General features: G+C 42.1%; 2 protein-coding genes and 1 long non-coding RNA gene across 11 annotated transcripts in view; 2 read left to right on the top strand and 1 right to left on the bottom strand.

Moving 5' to 3' along the window:
- The window catches only part of LOC126632731 (uncharacterized), a 31,934-nt gene extending 14,248 nt beyond the window's left edge, over positions 1-17,686 (top strand). The window contains exons 1-2 of one of the 3 annotated variants that reach the window (XM_050303201.1): positions 7,083-7,682; positions 17,121-17,686. In XM_050303201.1, coding sequence (XP_050159158.1) covers positions 7,424-7,682; positions 17,121-17,536 — 675 coding nt within the window. In that variant the 5' untranslated portion in view covers positions 7,083-7,423 and the 3' untranslated portion in view covers positions 17,537-17,686. Of the gene's footprint in view, positions 1-7,082; positions 8,091-17,120 lie in introns of those variants that run through there. The other 2 variants (XM_050303199.1, XM_050303202.1) reach the window with 2 other exon arrangements.
- Positions 1-17,892, top strand: part of LOC126632739 (uncharacterized) — a 165,471-nt gene extending 147,579 nt beyond the window's left edge. The window contains exon 3 of the long non-coding RNA XR_007626807.1: positions 17,733-17,892. This is a non-coding gene — a long non-coding RNA (uncharacterized LOC126632739). The remainder of the gene's footprint in view (positions 1-17,732) is intronic.
- LOC126632727 (putative disease resistance protein At3g14460) overlaps positions 1-25,284 on the bottom strand; it is a 234,279-nt gene that overhangs the window by 148,983 nt on the left and 60,012 nt on the right. For 5 of the 7 annotated variants that reach the window (XM_050303191.1, XM_050303195.1, XM_050303189.1 and 2 more), the window contains one exon: positions 11,302-11,685. In XM_050303191.1, the coding sequence (XP_050159148.1) occupies positions 11,302-11,685 (384 nt within the window). The remainder of the gene's footprint in view (positions 1-11,301; positions 11,686-25,284) is intronic. The other 2 variants (XM_050303193.1, XM_050303192.1) reach the window with 1 other exon arrangement.

Below are 25,284 nucleotides of genomic sequence, written 5' to 3'. Positions count from 1 at the left end.
ATAAGATTTTGATAAAGAAGAAGGTACCAAATGAGTGGAAAAGAAGCATTTTTGTGACAATATACAAATGAAGTGCGACACACAAATTTGCATGAACTATAGAGGTATTAAGTTAATGAGTCATACAATGAAGGTTTGGGAGAGAGTAATTGAGCATAGACTGAAGCAAGAGACATGGGTCCCAAACAATCAATTCGGGTTCATACCAGGGCGCTCAACCATGGAGCCAATATATCTCTTATGAAGAGCGCTAGAACGATATAAAGAAATGAAAAGAAATTGAACATGGACTTTATAGATTTAGCAAAAGCATATAATATGGTCCCATAAGAAATTTTTTGGAGGATTCTAGAGAAGAAAAGAAGAAGAGTAGCATATATCTAAGCAATAAAAGATATGTACGAATGATCAATGACTGTAGTAAGAATTCATGAAGGACAAACCGAAAACTTTTCCATATAATCGTAGGGTTACACCAAGGCTCAGTTTTAAGTCCTTATCTTTTTGCACAGCCAGACAACTGAAAACTGGGGAGATCTTTACTAATGGCATTGTCCTTGGAGTTTGAGGTTACATTGCACTAATGACAGTAATCTTCTGTGGCGAAGCTAGGAATTGTAGAGGGGAGGGGCGAATGTAAAAGAGTGCAAGGTTAAAAAAAATGGCAACAACCAAATCCTATTGTATAGTAATGGCGTCCATAATTCAATCATCTACATTTAAAAACCCTTTCTAAGTGGAGACATCGCTGCCAATATTTCTTGCTTTATAAAAATCACATTAGAAAATATAACAACAACAGCAAAATGCAACATTTTTTGCTATACTACACTCCAACCACTCATAAATATCAAACCTACTACCCGAAAAGTTTGTATGAGGATTAAAGCACTGTTTCTTATAATATCGCTCTATTACATAAATGTATAATAAGAAAGAAAAAATGACTTGGACTATTAATTCTAAAGTCTACTATGACTAATAACTAATTAAACTAACAATTGAATTAATCAATGATCAATAATCATATAAGTTATCACTAATCAACAATAATTATGTTGATGATCAACAATTAAATTATCAGTAATAACAATTCCAATAACCAAGAAACAATAATTCAATTCATTCAAAATTACAATGTGGTGAATTACTTTAATTCCTTTTGGTTCAATGTAATTTTTAAAATTCTTGAACTACAATTTATAGCATTTTGTATGTTGTACCATTTTGAGGTGTTCTCTTTTATATATAGTATAATAAAACATTACAACAAAAATAAAAAAGAATAAAAAGTGATATTGGGGTTAATACAAAATAAAAGGAAATAAAAAGAAGTAGAAAGAAGATGGGGGACTATTTAAAGGAAAACGTGTAGCAATTAAAAAGATGGTGGGACCATCTCAAATGAACCGTGCAATAATGAGAACAAAGTCATCTGCTTCCTCGCAGCCTGCTTTGCAAAAAAAAAAATTCAGATTCCGCATAGCTCTGCCTAATCCCTTCTAGTCTCACCTAGGCATCCTCCTATGGTGCTTTTCGATTTTGTAACTGATTAGGAAGGGGCATGTTTTTGAACGAGAACAGAGGGGCGAACTGTTACTCCTGGGCTTCAGTTCCGGCAAGAGGAGGGGTTGACCCAGATATACAGTCCAGTTTTCCGGCGAGGGGAGTGGCGGCCGCCACTCCTCGCCCTCACGTGGCTTCGCCACTTTCTACCGGCTTTTGAGTGATACTGACTGATCTTCTCGATAGGAATATAATTCATTGTTTGATTTCCATTAGTATATTATATAAGCTGTTCACGACACAACTATTTTGGCAAGTATGTTAATTATTTGAATTTTTTTTTTTCATAATACAAGAGAAGTTTCATGCAAGATCTTTGAGAAATAGGCTTGAGCAAACAAGTGAGTATTGTGAGTCAAGCCCTTATTATTATTATTATTTTTTTTTTGGAAAAAGACTTCTACCATTAAACAAACTAAAAGATACACAGATACAAAGCCTAGGCCCAAACAGTACACAGAAACAAACAAAACACGAGCCGAAAAGGACAAACTACAAAGGGCCAACAAGTACTTGAAGCCCAAAACGCACAAAAGAGGTGACAGTCACCAGAAAATTCTACAACATACGCCGTCGGTCTCGATCCCACCAATTCCCCATCCATAGCCAAGCAGTGCCAAATCAAGTGCAGCATCTCACCTCGATTTCCTTCCCTAGCACAGCCACCAAGAAAGGAAAGCCAGCAACGGAGCAAAAGAAGCCAACAATGAGGATGAAGTTCGTGGCAACCCATGAACAACACTACCCGTAAAGGCAGAGACAGTGAGAAGGTGGTGGTGGTGAACACCCGAGCCGCTAGGAACATCGGAACTCTACACACCATCTCAAAATACCACAACAATTCGCGGTTTGGAAGTGTCAAATCGGAAAGGAGAGCAGGGGAAAAAAGTAAGAAGCAGCTCAAAATACCGCAACAATTCACGGTTTGGAAGTGGTTGCAGATCAGAACAGGGATGAGCAAATGGGAACACCGCTAGGGGTAGGAAGAAATGATCAAATCGGAAAGGAGAGCAGGGGAAAAAAGGAAGAAGCAGCGAGTGAAACAAAAGAAGAAGAAGAAAGAAGGCGGGAAAAAAAAGGAGAAAACAGAAGGAGGAAGGAAAAAGTGGCAATGGACTCTAGCTGAAGCCAGAGTCGGCGCTAGAGAAGATGGGCAAGAGTAAGATCCTCACCAAAAAGGGGGAAAGAAACTCTCACAGAAGGAGAGAAGGTCTCTCACGGAAGGAGAGAGTCAGTTCCTTGAGTCCAGCCCTTACTTATTTTGACTGCTAGTGATGGTTTGTATAAGCAGTCATTAATTTAATATTAGTGAAAACGCTTTTTCATTTAACAATCAAACACTTTCTTTAATTTCAAAAGCGCTTCTATACAATACAAAACACTTGGTTGCCCGCCAAAAAAGTTGCTTCTTTGTAAAAGTACTACGAGCAAAAAGCATTAGTGAATAAAAGCATTTTACAGAGTAGCACATCCAAACGAGCACTAAAGCATAACTTTTATCCTAAAATGTAACAAGCCAATTGATCGGCCATGGAAGTTGGATGAATTTCAAACATCAACGCCCGGATAAGAAAATTATTTGTATATCAAAAATTATCATCCGAACCCATTCATCATATGCTAATCCCCAATTTAACTTTCAGACACTAATATATCAAAAATTATCATCCGGACCCATCCATCGTATGCTAATCCCCAATTTTAACTTTCAGACACTAAAAACGACGTGTCGTCTGACTCACAGCTAAAGCAACAACCAATGAGTCATTTTCCTTAGGAACACATGGCCTACAAAGCGTCGAAAAAAAAATTGGCATGGCGTCGTTTAGGTGGCTACCGCAGCTGCACAAGGACGTGCCAAAAGCCGCTCGGTTCTTACGCCGACGGGTTGGACTTTACTGTCAATGTCTGCACTCTTTAACGGGCGGAGCTCCCCCACTCAAGCTTTCCTTCATGCAATCCCCCAAGTTGACTCTCTCTTCATTCTCTGAGACTGGGTCGATGCCACCAGGTGTTTGATGATTTGTCTAAACCAGATTTTTACACATACTTTGCCACAAATTATACTGTTTGCTTGTGTTTTCTGTAAGCCCAAGTGAAGTTTGTGTGGATTGTAAGCGTAAAACTTCGAATTTCTTGGGTTTTTTTCGGATTTAAGATTCTTGCTAGTGTTTGGTAAGGTGGTTTTAGTTGAGCAGTAAATGGATTTAAGCTTTGCGTTTTCAATGAAATTGGCATCTGCTGATGGTTAAAGTTTGACAGGGATCATGCGATACAACAACAAAGCCTTTTCCCACTAAGTGGGGTCGGCTATATGAATCCTAGAACGCCATTGCGCTCGGTTTTGTGTCATGTCCTCCGTTAGATCCAAGTAATCAAGTCTTTTCTTAGGGTCTCTTCCAAAGTTTTCCTAGGTCTTCCTCTACCCCTTCGGCCCTAAACTTCTGTCCCGTAGTCACATTTTCGAACCGGAGCGTCAGTAGGCCTTCTTTGCACATGTCCAAACCACCGGAACCGATTTTCTCTCATATTTCCTTCAATTTTCGCTACTCCTACTTTACCTTGGATATCCTCATTCCCAATCTTATCCTTTCTCGTGTGCCCATACATCCCACGAAGCATCCTCATCTCCGCTACACCCATTTTGTGTACGTGTTGATGCTTCACCGCCCAACATTCTGTGCCATACAACATCGTTGGCCTTATTGCCGTCCTATAAAATTTTCCCTTGAGCTTCAGTGGCCTACGACGATCACACAACACGCCGGATACACTCTTACACTTCATCCATCCAGCTTGTATTCTATGGTTGATATCTCCATCTAATTCTCTGTTCTCTTGCAAGATAGATCCTAGGTAGCGAAAACGGTCACTTTTTGTGATCTTCGCTAGATTGCTCCGGTCATTAGTATGGATAAGTATATAAATGGATAGAGATAGGAAAGCAAACACAAGATGTACGTGGTTCACCCAGATTGGCTACGTCCACGGAATAGAGGAGTTCTCATTAATTGTGAAGGGTTTACACAAGTACATAGGTTCAAGCTCTCATTTAGGGAGTACAAGTGAATGATTTAGTACAAATGACATTAGGAAATATTGTGAGAGAATGATCTCGTAACCACGAAACTTCTAAGTACCGGAATGTGGTATCGTCTTGACTTTCCTTATCTGTCTCATAGGCAGATGTGGAATCTTCTCTGGAAGTACTCTTCCTCCATCCAGGGGTGGTATCTGTAACTAGTGGAAATGCACAAGGTAATGTATCAATGTCACTTGAAGCTTACTTGTAGTTTCAGGCTTGGTCAAGCACGATACAAACCATGTAGTAGGAGTCCCCCAAGTCGCCGAGCTAGGGGATCTGCTGAAAGAGGTAACAGACAAGGTAAGCAATCAGAGCTCCGGCTGATTGTTCACATTCTCCCTATCTTGCAGGCAGCATGAAGGATAAAGAGAAGAAAAATGAGAAGAGATGATATGGGATACTTTTGCTTTTGAAGAAGTAACTTTCCACAGGCTTATTCTTGAACTGGGCTGGAGGGTTTTCTGGTTTCCTCCAAAGTATAAGGCCGACTGAAGAATTTGAGGGTCAAAACAAGTCCATCAAATCTAGAGTACGTTCCACCCTGCTGATATGGGATACTTTTGCTTTTGACAGAGTAGTGGATGTATCGGCACGTGTGCTGTTACGCTTGTCTCCACATGCTTCCTTGTATCCTTCTCACTTGCCCTATCTGTTCCTCAGGCAGATGCGGTATCTTCCCTAGAAGCATAAGATGTTGAAGATGAGTACTCGAGAGCAATGCCAGGGTAAGGGGTTCCAGGCAGTCAGTTCCTGGCTGGAAGCTTGATTCCAAATGCTGACTGATTGCTCTCTTTCTCCTTGTCTTGCAGGTAAGAACAAGGCCAAAGGAAAAGACAGGGAAAAAGCATGATATGGGATACTCTTGCTTTTAACCCTGATGATATGAGATATTCTTGCTCTAGTATAGCTTGTTTACAGAGGTATTATCGGGGGGAAAGAAAGCTGAATATTTCGAAAGGCTTCGTTGGGAGTGCCCTCTCAGATAAGAGGAAGGGTTGAGCATTTTTGCAGGTCTTCCTGTCCGTTGGGGATGGAGGTCGACATATATAGGAGTCTCCCTAACATCAAGTAATAATGCTATTCCTTTACCCTGCTTGGTCATAGCACGGTAGTGGGAGCTGCCAGCTTCACAAGTTTTAACTCTGTCAGAGCACTTTGAAAAAGTGGTCTGTGGTATCTGGAAAGCTGATGTTGCGTGTGAAGATTACAGACAAGCTTTATCCAAGGAGATCCGGCTCTTGAAGTTGGGAAAGTGGTGCCTCTTCGGTTTTCGAACAAGCAATCCTGTCGGGGATCTGGCTCTCGAGATTCGGAGAACGATGCCTCTTCGATTTTTGAGAAAGCAATCATGCTGGGGGTCTGGCTCTCGAGATTCGGAGAGCGGTGTCTTCGATTTTTGAGAAAGTAATCATGTTGGGAGTCTGGCTCTCAAGATTCGGAGGGCGGTGCCTCTTCGATTTTGGAGCAAGCAATCTTGTTGGGAGTGTTTTCTCGAATATGAGTAAAGGTTGGGCATGTTTGCTAGTCTACCTTGCCACGAAGCACAAAGGTTGACACACAGGGACTTTCCAATTATCCAGCAGTGGTACTGTTCCTTTACCCTCTCTTCGATTTTTGAGAAAGTAATCATGTTAGGAGTCTGGCTCTCGAGATTCGGAGGGCGGTGCCTCTTCGATTTTGGAGCAAGCAATCTTGTTGGGGGTGTCTTCTCGAATGTGAGTAAAGGTTGGGCATGTTTGCTAGTCTACCTTGCCACGAAGCACAGAGGTTGACACACAAGGACTTTCAAATTATCTAACAGTGGTACTGTTCCTTTACCCTCTCTTCGATTTTTGAGAAAGTAATCATGTTAGGAGTCTGGCTCTCGAGATTCGGAGGGCGATGCCTCTTCGATTTTGGGGCAAGCAATCTTGTTGGGAGTGTTTTCTCGAATGTGAGTAAAGGTTGGGCATGTTTGCTAGTCTACCTTGCCATGAAGCACAGAGGTTGACACACCGGGACTTTCCAATTATCCAGCAGTGGTACTGTTCCTTTACCCTTGTGGGTAATAATATGGTAGCTAGGCCTTCAAAATTTATGTGTCTAAACTTTGTTAGTGTTGTTTCTTTGCTATTCTTTTACCCTTCTTGGTCAGAGCGATGTAGTGAGAGTTGCAAGCTTCACGTGTCTCGACTTTGTCAGAGAACTTTGGCAAAGTTATATGTGGTACCCATGAGCTACTGTTGCGTGTGGGAAGTGGGTGATTGAACAGTACGATTCATGTGCTTTCTACTTCGCCAGAAATCTTCGACAGAATGCCCATAATTTCCGCAAAGCTGAGTGTGCGTGTGACAGGTGCTGACAAGGTTGGAAAAGTAGGTGCCTCTTCGATTTCTGAGATCGGCCCTCGTGGTCTCTGAGCAGCCCAGCTTTTGAGAAAGCAAACCTCTTCGATTTCTGAGATCGGCCCTCGTGGTCTCTAAGCAGCCCAGCTTTTGAGAAAGCAAACCTCTTCGATTTCTGAGATCGGCCTTCGTGGTCTTTGAGCAGCCCAGCTTTTGAGAAAGCAAACGCCTCTTCGATTTCTGAGATCGACCCTCGTGGTCTCTGAGCAGCCCAGCTTTTGAGAAAGCAAACGCCTCTTCGATTTCTGAAGCTTCGTCGAGTGCAGATTTTTATAGAGGCTGACATTAAGTTCCAAAGCACACTTGAATATCCACCAGTAGAAGCTCCATTCTTGCACTTCTAAGATCTTGATTTGTCCGACCTCTTCTCTCTTCTACACCTTTGAAAATGTCTGGCCCCTCCGACCGTCGTTTTGACTTGAACCTTGTTGAAGAGGCAGCCCCGCCTTCTCCAGACAACATATGGCGCCCATCCTTCGTCTCCCTTACTGGTCCTCTTACCGTTGGGGATTCCGTGATGAAGAATGATATGACCGCTGCGGTAGTGGCCAGGAACCTTCTCACTCCCAAAGATAACAGACTACTTTCCAAACGGTCTGATGAGTTGGCTGTTAAGGATTCTCTGGCTCTTAGTGTTCAGTGTGCAGGTTCTGTGTCTAATATGGCCCAACGCCTATTTGCTCGAACCCGCCAAGTTGAATCATTGGCGGCTGAAGTGATGAGTCTCAAACAGGAGATTAGAGGGCTCAAGCATGAGAATAAACAGTTGCACCGGCTCACACATGACTATGCTACAAACATGAAGAGGAAGCTTGACCAGATGAAGGAATCTGATGGTCAGGTTTTACTTGATCATCAGAGATTTGTGGGTTTGTTCCAAAGGCATTTATTGCCTTCGTCTTCTGGGGCTGTACCGCGTAATGAAGCTCCAAATGATCAACCTCTGATGCCTCCTCCTTGTAGGGTTCTGTCCAGTACTGAGGCTCCGAATGATCCCCCTCCGGTGCCTTCTCTTTCTGGGGCTCTACCGACTGCCGAGACTTCTCCTAAGCAACCTTTATGAAGGCTCCCTCTTGTTTGTTTATTTTGACTCAAGTATATGTACATATTTGTAATTTATCGGGGATATCAATAAATAAGTTTTCCTTCATTTCAACGTATTGTGTTAAATCACCAAAGCCTTCTTCGCTAAGTTCTTTGAATTTTCTTTTGTTGGAGCTTGTATGTTGGAGCTTTGTGAATGGAGCATGTAGGTTGAGGTAGTGTTCCCTTAATTTCCCGAGCGAGGACAACTTCTCGGTTGGAGACTTGGAAAATCCAAGTCACTGAGTGGGATCGGCTATATGAATCTTAGAACGCCATTGTGTTCTGTCCTGTGTCATGTCCTCCGTTAGATCCAAGTACTCTAAGTCTTTTCTTAGGGTCTCTCTCAAAGTTTTCCTGGGTCTTCCTCTACCCCTTCGGCCCTGAACCTCTGTCCCATAGTCGCATCTTCGAATCGGAGCGTCAGTAGGCCTTCTTTGCACATGTCCAAACCACCGTAACCTATTTTCTCTCATCTTTCCTTCAATTTCGGCTACTCCTCCTTTACCCCGGATATCCTCATTCCTAATCTTATCCTTTCTCGTGTGCCCACACATCCAACGAAGCATCCTCATCTCCGCTACACCCATTTTGTGTACGTGTTGATGCTTCACCGCCCAACATTCTGTGCCATACAGCATCGCCGTCCTATAAAATTTTCCCTTAAGCTTCAGTGGCATACGGCGGTCACACAACACGCCGGATGCACTCTTCCACTTCATCCATCCAGCTTGTATTGTATGGTTGAGATCTCCATCTAATTCTCCGTTCTTTTGCAAGATAGATCATAGGTAACGAAAACGGTCGCTCTTAGGTATTTCTTGATCTCCGATCCTCACCCCTAACTCGTTTTGGCCTCCATTTGCACTGAACTTGCACTCCATATATTCTGTCTTTGATCGGCTTAGGCGAAGACCTTTAGATTCCAACACTTCTCTCCAAAGGTTAAGCTTTGCATTTACCCCTTCTTGAGTTTCATCTATCAACACTATATCGTCTGCGAAAAGCATACACCAAGGAATATCATCTTGAATATGTCCTGTTAACTCATCCATTACCAACGCAAAAAGGTAAGGACTTAAGGATGAGCCTTGATGTAATCCTACAGTTATGGGAAAGCTTTCGGTTTGTCCTTCATGAGTTCTTACGGCAGTCTTTGCTCTTTCATACATATCCTGTATAGCTTGGATATATGCTACTCGTACTCCTTTCTTCTCTAAAATCCTCCAAAGAATGTCTCTTGGGACCCTATCATACGCTTTTTCCAAATCTATAAAGACCATGTGTAAATCCTTTTTCCCATCTCTATATCTTTCCATCAATCTTCGTAAGAGATAGATTGCCTCCATGGTTGAGCGTCCTGGCATGAACCCGAATTGGTTGTCCGAAACCCGTGTCTCTTGCCTCAATCTATGCTCAATGACTCTCTCCCAGAGCTTCATTGTATGACTCATTAGCTTAATACCCCTATAGTTCATGCAATTTTGTACATCGCCCTTATTCTTGTAGATAGGCACCAAAGTGCTCGTTCGCCACTCATTTGGCATCTTCTTCATTTTCAAAATCCTATTGAAAATGTCAGTGAGCCATGTTATACCTGTCTCTCCCAAAACTTTCCACACTTCGATTGGTATATCGTCTGGGCCTACTGCTTTTCTATGCTTCATCTTCTTCAAAGCTACAACCACTTCTTCCTTCCGGATTCTACGATAAAAAGAGTAGTTTCTACACTCTTCTGAGTTACTTAACTCCCCTAAAGAAGCACTCCTTTCATGTCCTTCATTGAAAAGATTATGAAAATAACCTTTCCATCTGTCTTTAATATGAAGTCCATGGCAAGGTGATGACTAAATTTCTAAACAAAACCATTGTGATCATTTGTTCGTATATCATTGCTACAATGGGTGCAGAGATTTTAGTAAGAGTTTCGTGGTACAGGTTGCTGCCATGCGATGTATTTGTTGGGCATATGTTAGGCCTATATGAACCTGCTTAGGAGTTTCAGAAGCAAACCCCTCGAAAAAGTGTGACTAGCTCAGGATCAAAATACGGTGCTTCGAGCTTTCATAAGTGATCATGAAATTTTTATCCCCATTAGATTGGAGAAAATTACCAATTCTCTCGAATTTCCTTCAATGATTGGTTTCGTTTGATCATCCAGAGATCTATTTTAGCTGTGGGCATAGTTTGTGAATTATTGTTGGACTTGGAAAGCAAGCAAACAGTGTAACCAAATAGTGATACTATAGTGGGCAATGTATTCATTTTGTGTTCGGAGTTTACCTTCTTATAAGGACTTACTTGCATAGGGTTTGCCACTACCATGCTGTCCTAGACTAATAACGTAATTCCATTTGGAGACACTTACACCTAACATTGTGTAATCCGGTCTGCCACTGTGGCGTCCGACGTGGTGCATGTAAGTCCTTACACAAATGACTGCAGGAGCTTCTATTCCTAATTCTCCGTCATTCTCTTTTGGTAGCATAGTTTGGCTTGACCCTAAAAAATTCACTAATTACATAGATCGAACTCAAAGTAACAATGTCACTTACACATGACATTGTGTTATTGGTGTGAAACGTTAATGTGGCATTTGAAAGGGTGCATGTAAGTCCTTACACAATGAGTCTGACCAATTAAGATGTCAAATGTAAGATGCTATCAATTGATTCAAGTATAAATAAATAGCTTTTGATTAAACTGACGACACAAATCGGATGGACACAAATCGGATGGATCGAGACAGCTTGATACATACAATGATAATGAGCATGTGCTGCTGGAGCCTGGAGTAGGAACACTAACCAAACATACTAAAAAATAAAAAAAAATAAAAAAAAAGAAAAAGAAAAAGAAAAAAACCCATCAGAAAAGTACCCAACTAAAGTGTTTTTGGCCGTTCAGATGACATGTAAATACATATAGACACACATACATACACACCTGAGAGAGAGAATTTGGCACGTACCAACTTCAAGAACATTCTATATCTATGTTGGCGATGTGAGCAATCTTGGGCCAATCTGCCCCTGTCTCTCTTCGGAATCGTTCTTCTAGCAGCGGACACCGCTGGATTTTCAGTCCAGAAAGAGATTTGGGAAGCCATTCTCCTGGCAAGCTCCCGAGATTACGGCACTCCCAAATAGTCAAGCTTTTCAGAGATTTGGGCGCTTCTTCTGGAAAGCCCTGGAGCTCAGGGCATTGGTGTATCGTGAAAACTTCAAGAGAGGTGAGTTGTCTCAAAACCTTGCCTTGGATGGTTGTAAGATTCGGAAGATTGTAGATGGAGAGACGAGTGAGAGTGGGGGGCAGTAAACCCTCTTCCGGAAACGAACACCCCATTTCTTCTCCACCTTCTTCACTGAATCTGATTTTCAAATGTCTAAGAGAGTTGAGTCTTGTTAAACCCCACAGTGAGCGATTTGCAGCGAGTTTTCTACAACACTGAAAAGAAAGGTCTTGTATATTTGACGCCAACCCTCCTTGAGGAAATGATTCCACTTCTGGACACCCAATTACCATCAAATTCTGAAGAGACGGTAGAAGGGTATGCATTTGTTCTGGCAATGACCTCAATTTCTCGCATCCATTGATATGCAGATACTCCAATTTGGGCGCATCCATCCCTCCAGCTGGAAAACATACAAAATTTGGACATCCTCCAATGTGCAAGTCAGTGAGGGAGAGGAATGTAGGGCATATCGATTCCACATGTGAAAGTGAACCACTGAACGATTTCAGCGCCCACAACCCTACCCTTTCAAGCCTTGGCAGCTTCTCCAACGGTAACATCTCGGTCAGCTTGGGACAAAGTTTCAGTTCAAGCCGACGAAGATTAGGAAACATTATTGAGGTGTTGCCTATGCTTCCATCATAATATGACCACTTTTCGCACTCCAACATATTTCTGAAGGCCAATTGTTCTAGAGATCTAAATGGAGTAATCCCACAAGTGTCATTACCGTAAAACTCACTACCAATCTCCACCACGTTCTTCAGCCCTTCAACACAAAGCTTCTTGAGGGAAGGTAATTGCCCAAGTGCTGGCAATAAGCAGCAATGTTTGCAATCTGTAAGTCGAATACAAAATAGTTTAGAGAAATATGGATCTCCTAACCAACCTGGAAATCTTAAACCCCCATAAGATTTAATCTCAAGTTGTTTGAGGTTTGTATGCGGCCGGAGGTTGTTGAGCACTTCTCTGTCATTTTCTGGACCATGATCACTGGTATCATCATCATCACCTCTTCCCCATCTCAGAAAGTATGCATCACCTCTTCCCCATCTCAAAACAAGTTCGTCCAGATACTCCTTGTTGCTCATGATATCTGCTTCCAAACCATTTCCCTCATGGTGAATGTTACCAACTCCTGAGATCGCAAGTCTTTTGCGCAAATGCTGAAGCTCTTTTAACTCTCCAGTGCTTTGACCTGTTTGTTTTTCCACCACAAAATCGCTTAATGTTTGGAGATTTTTCAAATTACACATCCCTGCAGGCATCTTTTTGATATTTGTGTTTCTGATACTGAGATGGCGCAAGTTGATTAGTCTCCCCAGTTCAGTTGGTAGTTGAGTAAGTTGAAAACAACAGGACAACAATACAACAACAACAACAACAACAACAAAGCCTTTTCCCACTAAGTGGGGTCGGCTATATGAATCCTAGAACGCCATTGCGCTCGGTTTTGTGTCATGCCCTCCGTTAGATCCAAGTACTCTAAGTCTTTTCTTAGAGTCTCTTCCAAAGTTTTCCTAGGTCTTCCTCTACCCCTTCGGCCCTGAACCTCTGTCCCGTAGTCACATCTTCGAACCGGAGCGTCAGTCGGCCTTCTTTGCACATGTCCAAATCACCAGAGCCGATTTTCTCTCATCTTTCCTACAATTTCGGCTACTCCTACTTTACCTCGGATATCCTCATTCCCAATCTTATCCTTTCTCGTGTGCCCACACATCCCACGAAGCATCCTCATCTCCGCTACACCCATTTTGTGTACGTGTTGATGCTTCACCACCCAACATTCTCTGCCATACAACATCGCTGGCCTTATTGCCGTCCTATAAAATTTTTCCTTGAGCTTCAGTGGCCTACGACGGTCACACAACACGCCGGATGCACTCTTTCCATCCAGCTCGTATTCTATGGTTGAGATCTCCATCTAATTCTCCGTTCTCTTGCAAGATAGATCCTAGGTAACGAAAACGGTCGCTTTTTGTGATCTTCGCTAGATTGCTCCGGTCATTAGTGTGGATAAGTATATAAATGGATAGAGATAGGAAAGCAAACACAAGATGTACGTGGTTCACCCAGATTGGCTACGTCCACGGAATAGAAGAGTTCTCATTAATTGTGAAGGGTTTACACAAGTACATAGGTTCAAGCTCTCCTTTAGTGAGTACGAGTGAATGATTTAGTACAAATGACATTAGGAAATATTGTGGGAGAATGATCTCGTAATCACGAAACTTCTAAGTATCGGAGTGTGGTGTCGTCTTGACTTGCCTTATCTGTCTCATAGGTAGATGTGGCATCTTCTCTGGAAGTACTCTTCCTCCATCCAGGGGTGGTATCTTTAACTGGTGGAGATGCACAAGGTAATGTATCAATTTCACTTGAAGCTTACTTGTAGTTTCAGGCTTGGTCAAGCGCGATACAAACCATGTAGTAGGAGTCCCCCAAGTCGCCGAGCTAGGGGGTCTGCTGAAAGAGGTGACAGACAAGGTAAGCAATCAGAGCTCCGACTGATTGTTCACCTTCTCCCCATCTTGCAGCAGCATGAAGGATAAAGAGAAGAAAAATGAGAAGAGATGATATGAGATACTTTTGCTTTTGAAGAAGTAACTTTCCACAGGCTTATTCTTGAACTGAGCTGGAGGGTTTTCTGGTTTCCTCCAGAGTATAAGGCCGACTGAAGAATTTGAGGGTCAAAACAAGTCCATCAAATCTAGAGTACGTTCCACCCTGCTGATATGGGATACTTTTGCTTTTGACAGAGTAATGGATGTATCGGCACGTGTGCTGTTACGCTTGTCTCCACATGCTTCCTTGTATCCTTCGCACTTGCCCTATCTGTTCCTCAAGCAGATGCGGAATCTTCCCTGGAAACATAAGATGATGAAGATGAGTACTCGAGAGCAATGCCAGGTAAGTAATCAGGTAAGGGGTTCCAGGCAGTCAGTTCCTGGCTGGAAGCTTGATTCCAAGTGCTGACATATTGCTCTCTTTCTCCTTGTCTTGCAGGTAAAAACAAGGCCAAAAGAAAAAACAGGGAAAAAGCATGATATGGGATACTCTTGCTTTTAACCCTGATAATATGAGATATTCTTGCTCTAGTATAGCTTGTTTGCAGAGGTATTATCGGGGGGAAAGAAAGCTGAATATTTCGAAAGGCTTTGTTGGGAGTGCCCTCTCAGATATGATGAAGGGTTGAGCATTTTTGCAGGTCTGCCTGTCCGTTGGGATGGAGGTCGACATATATAGGAGTCTCCCTAACAACAAGTAGTAATGCTATTCCTTTACCCTGCTTGGTCATAGCACGGTAGTGGGAGCTGCCAGTTTCACATGTTTTAACTCTGTCAGAGCACTTTGAAAAAGTGGTCTGTGGTATTTGGCTCTCGAGATTTGGAGAACGATGCCTCTTCGATTTTTGAGAAAGCAATCATGCTGGGGGTCTGACTCTCGAGATTCGGAGAGCATTGTCTCTTCGATTTTTGAGGAAGTAATCATGTTGGGAGTCTGGCTCTCGAGATTCGGAAGGCGGTGCCTCATCGATTTTGGAGCAAGCAATCTTGTTGGGAGTGTTGTCTCGAATGTGAGTAAAGGTTGGACATGTTTGCTAGTCTACCTTGCCACGAAGCACAAAGGTTGACACACAGGGACTTTCCAATTATCCAGCAATGGTACTGTTCCTTTACCCTCTCTTCGATTTTGAGAAAGTAGTCATGTTGGGAGTCTGGCTCTCGAGATTCGGAGGACGGTGCATCTTCGATTTTGGAGCAAGCAATCTTGTTGGGACTGTTTTCTCGAATGTGAGTAAAGGTTGGGCATGTTTGCTAGTCTACCTTGCCACGAAGCACAGAGGTTGACACACAGGGACTTTCCAATTATCCAGCAGTGGTACTGTTCCTTTACCCTTGTGGGTAATAATATGGTAGCTAGACCTTCAAAATTTATGTGTCTAAACTTTGTTAGTGCTGTTTCTTTGCTATTCTTTTACCTTTCTTGGTCAGAGCGATGTAGTGGGAGCTGCAAGCTTCACGTGCTCAACTTTGGCAGAGAACTTTGGCAAAGTGATCTGTGGTACCCATGAGTTATTGTTGCGTGTGGGAAGTGGGTGATTGAACAGTAAGATTCATGTGCTTTCTACTTCACCAGAAGTCTTCGACAGAATGCCCATAATTTCTGCAAAGCTGAGTGTGCGTGTGACAGGTGCTGACAAGGCTAGAAAAGTATATGCCTCTTCGATTTCTGAGATCGGCCCTCGTGGTATCTGAGCAGCCCAGCTTTTGAGAAAGCGAGCGCCTCTTCGATTGATTCAGAGAACGGTGCCTCACCGATTTTTGAGAAAGCAATCATGCTGGGGGTCTGGCTCTCGAGATTCGGGGAGCAGTGTCTCTTCGATTTTTGAGAAAGTAATCATGTTGGGAGAGTGGCTCTCGAGATTCGGAGGGCGGTGCCTCTTCGATTTTGGAGCAAGCAATCTTGTTGGGAGTGTTTTCTCGAATGTGAGTAAAGGTTGGGCATGTTTGCTAGTCTACCTTGCCACGAAGCACAGAGGTTGACACACAGGGACTTTCCAATTATCCAGCAATGGTACTGTTCCTTTACCCTCTCTTCGATTTTTAAGAAAGTAGTCATGTTGGGAGTCTGGCTGTTTAGATTCGGAGGACGGTGCCTCTTCGATTTTGGAGCAAGCAATCTTATTGGGAGTGTTTTCTCGAATGTGAGTAAAGGTTGGGCATGTTTGCTAGTCTACCTTGCCACGAAGCACAGAGGTTGACATACATGGACTTTCCAATTATCCAGCAGTGGTACTGTTCCTTTACCCTTGTGGGTAATAATATGGTAGCTAGACCTTCAAAATTTATGGGTCTAAACTTTGTTAGTGCTGTTTCTTTGCTATTCTTTTACCCTTCTTGGTCAGAGCGATGTAGTGGGAGCTGCAAGCTTCACGTGCTCAACTTTGGCAGAGAACTTTGGCAAAGTTATCTGTGGTACCCATGAGCTATTGTTGCGTGTGGGAAGTGGGTGATTGAACAGTAAGATTCATGTGTTTTCTACTTCCCCAGAAGTCTTTGACAGAATGCCCATAATTTCCGCAAAGCTGAGTGTGCGTGTGACAGGTGCTGACAAGGCTGGAAAAGTAGGTGCCTCTTCGATTTCTGAGATCGGCCCTCGTGGTCTCTAGGGAGCCCAGCTTTTGAGAAAGCGAGCGCCTCTTCGATTTCTGAGATCGGCCTTCGTGGTCTTTGAGCAGCCCAACTTTTGAGAAAGCAAACGGCTCTTCGATTTCTGAGATCAACCCTCGTGATCTCTAAGCAGCCCAACTTTTGAGAAAGCAAACGCCTCTTCGATTTCTGAGCAGGCGCCTCTTTGATTTCTGAAGCTCCGTCGAGTGCAGATTTTTATAGAGGCTGGCATTAAGTTCCAAAGCACACTTGAATCTCCACCAGTAGAAGCTTCATTCTTGCACTTCTAAGATCTTGATTTGTCCGACCTCTTCTCTCTTCAACACCTTTGAAAATGTCTGGCCCCTCCGACCGTCGTTTTGACTTGAACCTTGTTGAAGAGGCAGCCCCGCCTTCTCCAGACAACATATGGCGCCCATCCTTCGTCTCCTCAACTGGTCCTCTTACCGTTGGGGATTCCGTGATGAAGAATGATATGACCGCTGCGGTGGTGGCCAGGAACCTTCTCACTCCCAAAGATAACAGACTACTTTCCAAACGGTCTGATGAGTTAGCTGTTAAGGATTCGCTGGCTCTCAGTGTTCAGTGTGCAGGTTCTGTGTCTAATATGGCCCAACGCCTATTTGCTCGAACCCGCCAAGTTGAATCATTGGCGGCTGAAGTGATGAGTCTCAAACAGGAGATTAGAGGGCTCAAGCATGAGAATAAACAGTTGCACCGGCTCGCACATGACTATGCTACAAACATGAAGAGGAAGCTTGACCAGATGAAGGAAACTGATGGTCAGGTTTTACTTGATCATCAGAGATTTGTGGGTTTGTTCCAAAGGCATTTATTGCCTTCGTCTTCTGGGGCTGTACCGCGTAATGAAGCTCCAAATGATCAACCTCTGATGCCTCCTCCTTCTAGGGTTCTGTCCAGTACTGAGGCTCCAAATGATCCCCCTCCGGTGCCTTCTCTTTCTGGGGCTCTACCGACTGCTGAGACTTCTCCTAAGCAACCTTTGTGAAGGCTCCCTCTTGTGTGTTTATTTTGACTCATGTATATGTACATATTTGTAGCTTATCGGGGATATCAATAAATAAGCTTTCCTTCATTTCAACGTATTGTGTTAAATACACCAAAGCCTTCTTCGCTAAGTTCTTTGAATTTTCTTTTGTTGAACAATATGGTCTGTAAATTGTACAAGGTGCACACCGTCTCAGGTAATTCTCTTAGTGAAGTGTAAGACACGTCCAAATACCTTAATTGTTTTAAGTTGCCAACTGAGCTAGGCAACTCAACAATACTGCTTGTTGATAAGTTGAGCACTCTTACACATCGTAGAACTGGCAATAGATCTACAAGTTTGTTTCTCAGCATCAACTTATGGCTGGCATTAAAACCTACTGAGGGACTTGCTGAACGTAGTTGTAGAAAGGTGTGCAAATGCTTAGCCTCATATAGCTCCTCAAAGTTCTGAATGCTTTGATTGCCAAACCCCATGAAAGAAACATGGCGAGTTCTGCATATATTTCTATTGACTGTCCGATGGTCGTCCCCCAATCTCAAACAAAACTCTCCAGATACAAACTTTGCTAAATCATTGATAAGGTCATGCATGGTGAAACATGACTGACCATACTCGTTTACTGAATGTTGAAAGAAAGACCTTGATAATAGAATATCGCAGTAGTGACTTCCAACATCTTCCAATACCTCCTTCTCATGGGGTTGTAAGAGGTCTTCAGCCATCCACAACAAGAATAACTTTGAAGATTGAAATTCATAACCTTTAGGATATATTGCACAGTAAGCAAAACAACGCTTGAGATGCGGAGGCAGATAATGGTAACTTAACCATAGAGCCGGCAAAACCTTATCGTTTGACAACTCCCATAAGTCACTCTTCAATATGTTTTCCCATTGCTTTGGATTCAAAACAGAGTGTAAGAGGCCCCCCAATGATTTTATAGCTAAAGGAAGGCCTTGACACTTCTTCACAATTTGCCTTCCAATGACTTCAAGATACGGATGTGCAGTAATAACACTGGCATCCGTGAAGGCATGCTTTGCAAATAACAACCAAGAATCGTCCTCGGATATCTCCATCAGATAATGTGCTGAAAGAGTGCCGGTGATAGATGCAACACGTCGGAGGCGTGTTGTAACAATGATCCTACTTCCATGTACTCCGCAGCGATTGAAGTGAGCCATCAAGTCATTCCAACGAAGATAATCCTCACTCCAGACATCATCAAGAACGAAGAGGAACTTCTTTCCTGTCAAAATCGCCTCCAATTTTTCAGAAAGCAGATCCAGATCTGTGATCCCGCAAGTTTGATCCGTGATCTTCCCATATATTGTTTGTGCTATTTGAAGAATATCAAATTCTTGTCCGACCCAAACCCATGCTTGGACGCCAAAGTCAACCTTTACATCTTTGTACACCAGTTGAGCAAGGGTGGACTTTCCGATCCCTCCCATGCCCACAATGGGAAGGACTCCTATCCTAGGGCCAGTCGGATGATCCGAACGTAACGCTTCAAGGATCGTTTCTCTGTCCTTTTCCCTTCCGAAGACGCCAGACTCATCGAATCGAGAAGTAGTTTGACGAGTTCTTTCTTGGGGTCTATCTGGAGAACCTTCTTTCAGACCGAGAACATCTTTTTCATTGAGAATGAGGTCTAACACGCGCAGAATGTTTGATATCTTCGATTCGAGAGAGTTGTGAAATTCATCGGACGGAGAAGAAGACTTGAATACTGATCTCATGATCCGGCTTGCGCTGCTGCTAGCTGCAGGAGAATGGTTATCGTCACCTTCCAGCCGACGTCGAAGAGCTTCAGTGTTGATCTCGTCCAGCAACTCTCCTACGCAGTAGATAGCATCTTTGAGATCGTCGAGCCACTTCCTCACGGTCGGGCTTGTCATCTGCTTCTCCTCGGCATCATCGACCAGCTTGTTAGCAGCGAGCAGCTTGATCTTCAACTCCCTCATGAGCAGCTCGTTGTTGTTTTTCTTTCCAGATATGAAGTCGACGACGGGACGGGAAGCCATCCGGTCGAACAAAACAGAGAGAAAAGAAGAGAGAAAAGCTCCGCCCACCAACTCAGCCATGCTCACAACTGTGTCTTGGTTGGATAGGAAACTGAAAGATGAAGAAAGAGTGGATTTCGGGGATGAGTTTTTACTTTGATTTTGCTACTAAGACTAGTTCCGAGTGTGCTGACCCAAAAAAAAGACCAGTTTAGAGTGTTTTTTTCTTTTGTCATTTTCTTAGGGACATGCTTAACATTAAAAAGTTTAAATTAATTTTGTATCTCAACAAAAGAAAAGTGTTTTTTCCAGACAAAATCATGGCAAAGACGTTGCAAATTTTCAATAGACGAAAAATGTATTCCAGACTACGCGTTTTATGGGCTCCGTTACTTTCCAGTGTTTTCCACCCATCTTCAACTGTATTCTATACACTAATAATTTTTTCGTGTATGTTTAGATCTCCATCAACTTTTTTCACTTGGAATGTTTCAACGAGTTTTACTTTGATGCTAAAATATTAAAATTGAAAATGCAATACGTTTTATGGGGTCCGCTACTTTGGACATTTTAAATTTGGAAACTTTAACGAAAAGCACCTGGTACTGTTCACTTTAACGAAAAACCACATTTTTACACTAAAAAGTCAATCATAGTACTATTCACTTTACCCTTTATTTTGTCCTTATTATTAAAACTCAAAGTTTTCAAACCATTTTCATTAGTTTTCCTTTTAAATTTTTACATAATATTTTTTTTTTGGACTAAACCTTTACCTAATCAATATATTCCTCGTGTTCCCACATACTTTTACTCCAGCAACCGAAATCTGCACTTCGAAATTCCAATAGCATTGGGTTTCTTTTTAATCAAAGAAAAACTTCGAGTTTAAGTTTAGTGACCTGTTAAGTACCCACCTTGGAAGTATGTTTGCAAGAAAAAAGTTCAAATGAATTGATGCAGTCTGCACAAGCGGTGGAGCATGTGGTTTAATTCGGATAGATGATCAAGACAGCAAAATATAGATCATTTTCACGGTGAAACTCAAATGTACAAATTGCCGAAATCGAATGCATCATATCATACCAACATTAGTATTAGATTGATCGAGTTGCAATGGGTTCATTTCGTTATACTTGAAATGTAATCTAATATGAAACTTCGTCTAGAAGAATTTTTAAAGAGGTGTGCTATTCACAAATCTTTTTTGAGTTTGTACTCTCGAAAGCCTACCAACGCATAAAGGTTCAGATTCACACCTCGTAATAATTTCTGTCATTTGATATTCTTCAATTTATTTGATTCAACAGTCGAAAATTGATAAGAGTGTGTGGATAACATACCCCATTATTAAATGTTCATGCCCTGCTTGATTACTGTGTCATTGTCCGATCTCGGACCAGAAAAGCTTTATTTGCTGGGAAAGGGACAATAGAACTATTATTCTTGATTGAAAAATGACGTTGATGTTGTGGCTTATTTTAATCTAACAAGAGAGAGAGGGGGCACGACAAAGAGAGAGAGTAGGGAGAGAGATGTGTTTGTAGGGTTGTGTAGAGGATGTTTTATTCCCCCTACACAGTGCCTTTATTTATAATAATAAGGGAGGGAAGAATCTTTCTCCTCCAAGGAATACAAGTCCTAATAAGAAAAAATAGCTAGTATCAAATCTAATATAGGATTTACACAATCACATTTAAATTCAATGTTTATAATATTCCCCCTTGAGTGTGCAAATACTCAAGTAGATTCGACATCATGTAGAGTTGAGGAAGTCGACTCGTTGGCATGGATTATGGGAACAACACTTGTCTCAAACAAAGTAGGAACTTGCACATGGAACTAAGTCTCACAAAAAACCCACTGACTATGGTAAAACCTAAGTAGGGACAAAACTCATAGTCTAAGGAAAAGTATGAGACAAAATGCAAAGTCAAATGAAATGTCTACATGACATGCTCAACCCAAGGTAAGTGGCTCGTCAAAACCTCGTTAGGTAGCAAAAACCCAAAGGGAAAAATGCTCCTAATCGTAGAGAAAAATAGTACATTAAGATCAAGCAAGTATACTTCAAGATACTTCCCCTGAGTTCGACATAATTCCAAAGAGAACTAACAATGTTATAGCTCAGAAAGTTTACGCATACTTATTCCTTGAACAAGCTTCTGAAACGTCGCCTTTGGTAGTGATTTGGTGAAAAGGTCGACCAGATTATTTTGTGAACGGATTTGCGTGACTTCAATCTTCTGATGCTCTTGTTGTTAATGTGAGAAAAAGAATTTCGGCGCAATGTGCTTGGTGTTGTCTTATTTGGTGTAACCCTTCTTGAGTTATTCCATGCATGCTGCGTTATCTTCATAGATCATCATCGAGACGTCAATGACTATGTAAAGGTTGCAAGAGCTTTTAATATAGCCCACAACTGCTCTCAGCCAGAAGCATTCCCGAGTAGCTTTGTGTAAGGTGATTATTTCAGCATGGTTAGACGAAGTGGCAACTAAGGTTTGTTTAGTTGACCTCCAAGATATTGCAGTGCTTCCAACAGTAAAGATGTAACTCGTTTGAAAGGGCGCTTTTTGCAGGTCAGATAAGTAACCTGTGTCAGCATAATTAACAATGAGAGAATCGACTCGAGATAAGGGGTGCGGCATCACTCGAGGATTCGTAGGGATAGAATAGGCCCATATCTGTAGTACCCTTAAGATAGCGGAAGATGTCTTTAACACCAATCCAGTGTCTGCGTGTCGATGCATTACTGTATCTTGCTAAAAGATTAACAACGAAGGAGAGGTCGGGTCTAGTGCATTGAGCTAAGTACAATAAAATGCCTATCGCACTTAGATTAGGAACTTCGGGTTCCAAAATCTCTTCATCATCCTCGTTCGGACGGAAGGGATCTCGTTTTGCACCTAGCGATCATATAACCATAGGAGTACTCAAAGGCTTCACTTTATCCTCGTTAAAGTTGCGCAACACCTTCTGGGTGTAGTTCCATTGATGTACTAAGATTCCATTCGAACAATGCTCTATCTCGAGATTGAGATAATATCGAGTATTTCCTAGTCTTCATCTCAAATTCCGACTTCAGGTGCGCGACAGTTCTCTTGAGCTCTTCAGGAGTTCCTATGAGGTTCATGTCGTTGATATAAACTGCAACAATTGCAAAACTAGAATGTGACTTCTTAATAAACACGCAAGGGCATAGTTCGTTGCTCACATATCCCTGACTAGTCAAATACTCACTCAGACGGTTATACCACATTCTTCCGGATTGTTTCAAACTGTATAGTGAACGCCTCAGTCAAATTGAGAGCACGTTCCGGGGTTTGAAAATATTTGATCCAGTCAATGTAAGTCCTTCGGGAACTTTCATATAAATTTCCGTATCAAGATCTCTATAGAGATGCACATTTACTACATCCATCAGCTGCATACTCAATTTTTCAGAAACTACAAAACTGATCAGGTATCGAAAAGTAATAACATCCATAACGGGTGAATAAGTTTCGTCATAGTCAATCCTGGGGCATTGTGAGAAGCCTTGCGCAACAAGACGAGCTTTGTAATGCACAATTTTGTACTTCTCATTACACTTTCGAACGAAAACCCACCTGTAGCTAACGGGCTTCACATGTGGAGGAGTAAGAGCTACAGGTCTAAATACCTTATGTTTCGCAAGCAAATTGAGTTCAACTTAGATTGCTTGTTTCCAATTTGACTAATCAGTTCTACGTCGACATTCATCAACGGAACAAGGTTCAATGTCATCGTTCAACATGATTTTAGTAGCTACTGCAAATGTTAGTGCATCATCGATAATCATCTCATTTCTACACCAAACATCATCAAAGCTAGCACAATAGACCGAAATCTCTCGATTCTCAGGAGGTGGATTCTTCTCTTCAAGGATACTTCCGTAATCTAGAATTTCCTCATGAGTTGGATAAAATGAGTAGGCAACAGTCAGATTCACGGTAAGCTCAACAGTCTGTGTTGTGGGTTTCCTCTTCTGTGGTTGTGAATCTTTTGAACCAAGAGGTATGCCATGCTTTTGTGTAGGGGCAGCGGATTGGTTAACCGTTAATGTACGTGGATTGGCCAAAGTGGTGTCCTAGGCCTCCAGGAGGGAAGTCCATCGTACATTTGGTACATTCATTTTTGCAAGCACATTTACATCGGGAATATGTGATCTTTTCACTCGCGCCAGATCTGTTAAAGCATCTGGCATGCTCTAAGCTACTCTATGAAGACCTAATATACGCTGCACTTCAGTTTCAGACTGAGAGGTATGGGGGCTAAATGAGACAAAGTGGGAGCTGTCCACGATAATTCGCGTTGTTCTTCAGGAACGGTGACGTTTTTATCTCCTATTAACAACGAGAAGATTGTCTCATAGAAGTGACAATCCATGAAACGAGCAATAAAAATATCGCCTGTAAAAGGTTCTAAGTAACAAATAATTGAAGGATAATCATATTCGACATAGATATACATCCTTCGTGGAGGCCCCATTTTTGTTAGTAATGGCGGCGAGATCGGCACATAGATCGCACAACCAAAAAACCAAAAACACGCATATGCGATATGTCGGGTTCGTATCTGGTAACCAACTGAAGGGCGTTATATGGTTGGGTCGCAATATGCTTCAGGCAGACCAACATGGCTGCGTGAAATATTACATGGCCCCAAACAGCGATCGGGACTTGGTACATATGACAAATGATCTAGCAATCATTTGTAAGCACTTAATGAACGCCTCTGCTAGGCCGTTGTGAGTGTGAACATGGGGTACTGGATGTTCAACTTCAACCCCAACTGACATGTAACAGCCATCAAAAGTTTTAGATGTGAATTCTCCAACATTATCCAATCGAATAAATTTGATCGGATAATCAGGGTGGTGAGCCTTGAGCTTGATAACCTGAGCCAACAGTTTAGAGAATGCAGCATTTCTTGTGGACAACAAGCACACATGTGACCAATGTGTGGGGGCGTCAACCAATACCATAAAATGTCTAAATGGTCCGCATGGAGGATGAATCGCTCCACAAATGTCCCCCTGAATAATTATAGAAAAGTAAGAGGATTCGAACGAATCTTGTTATAAGAATGCTTAATGATAAGTTTTCCCATTGAGCAGGTTTGACATGCGATTCCTTGAATCAACCTAAACTTCGGGTTAGTGGATTTCCGGGTGAATATTTGAAGATACAACGCATCGTTGTTCGTCCAGGGTGTCTCAAACGATCATGCCAAAGTGTAATTTTATGTGCAGTCTCAGATGTAGGACTGACCACATAGTGGCTTTCTATAGGGCGTATGGTTGTAGTATATAGACCACTCGAGATACGCTTCATCTTCTCTAGAATACGCATCTGGTAATATTCATAGGAAGTGATGTATATAAATTCAACTCCATTTTCTACATAGGTTTCAGTGTGATAATTATTGTCTCGAATGTCCTTGAAACTCAACAACGTTCTTTCAGAACGTGAAAAATAAAGTGCCTCATCTGGATAACATTATACGTGTCTTATTGTATCCTTCGATTAGGTTGGATGGGCCTAAGAATGTTGTCAGAAGTGCATTCTTAGGTACGATACACAAAACAGTGTGTGTGGGTGCACTATCTGCTAGACAACTAACTTTCCCATTAGTCATACCTAGGAATAAAAATTAATTTCAATAGGTCACATGCATAAAAGTTCTAAAAGACAAATATCCATTCAAAATAATTTA

Source organism: Malus sylvestris, chromosome 8 (assembly GCF_916048215.2).
Source record: "Malus sylvestris chromosome 8, drMalSylv7.2, whole genome shotgun sequence".
NCBI classification, from domain to species: Eukaryota; Viridiplantae; Streptophyta; class Magnoliopsida; order Rosales; family Rosaceae; genus Malus; species Malus sylvestris.
This window is presented reverse-complemented; position numbering and strand designations above follow the sequence as displayed.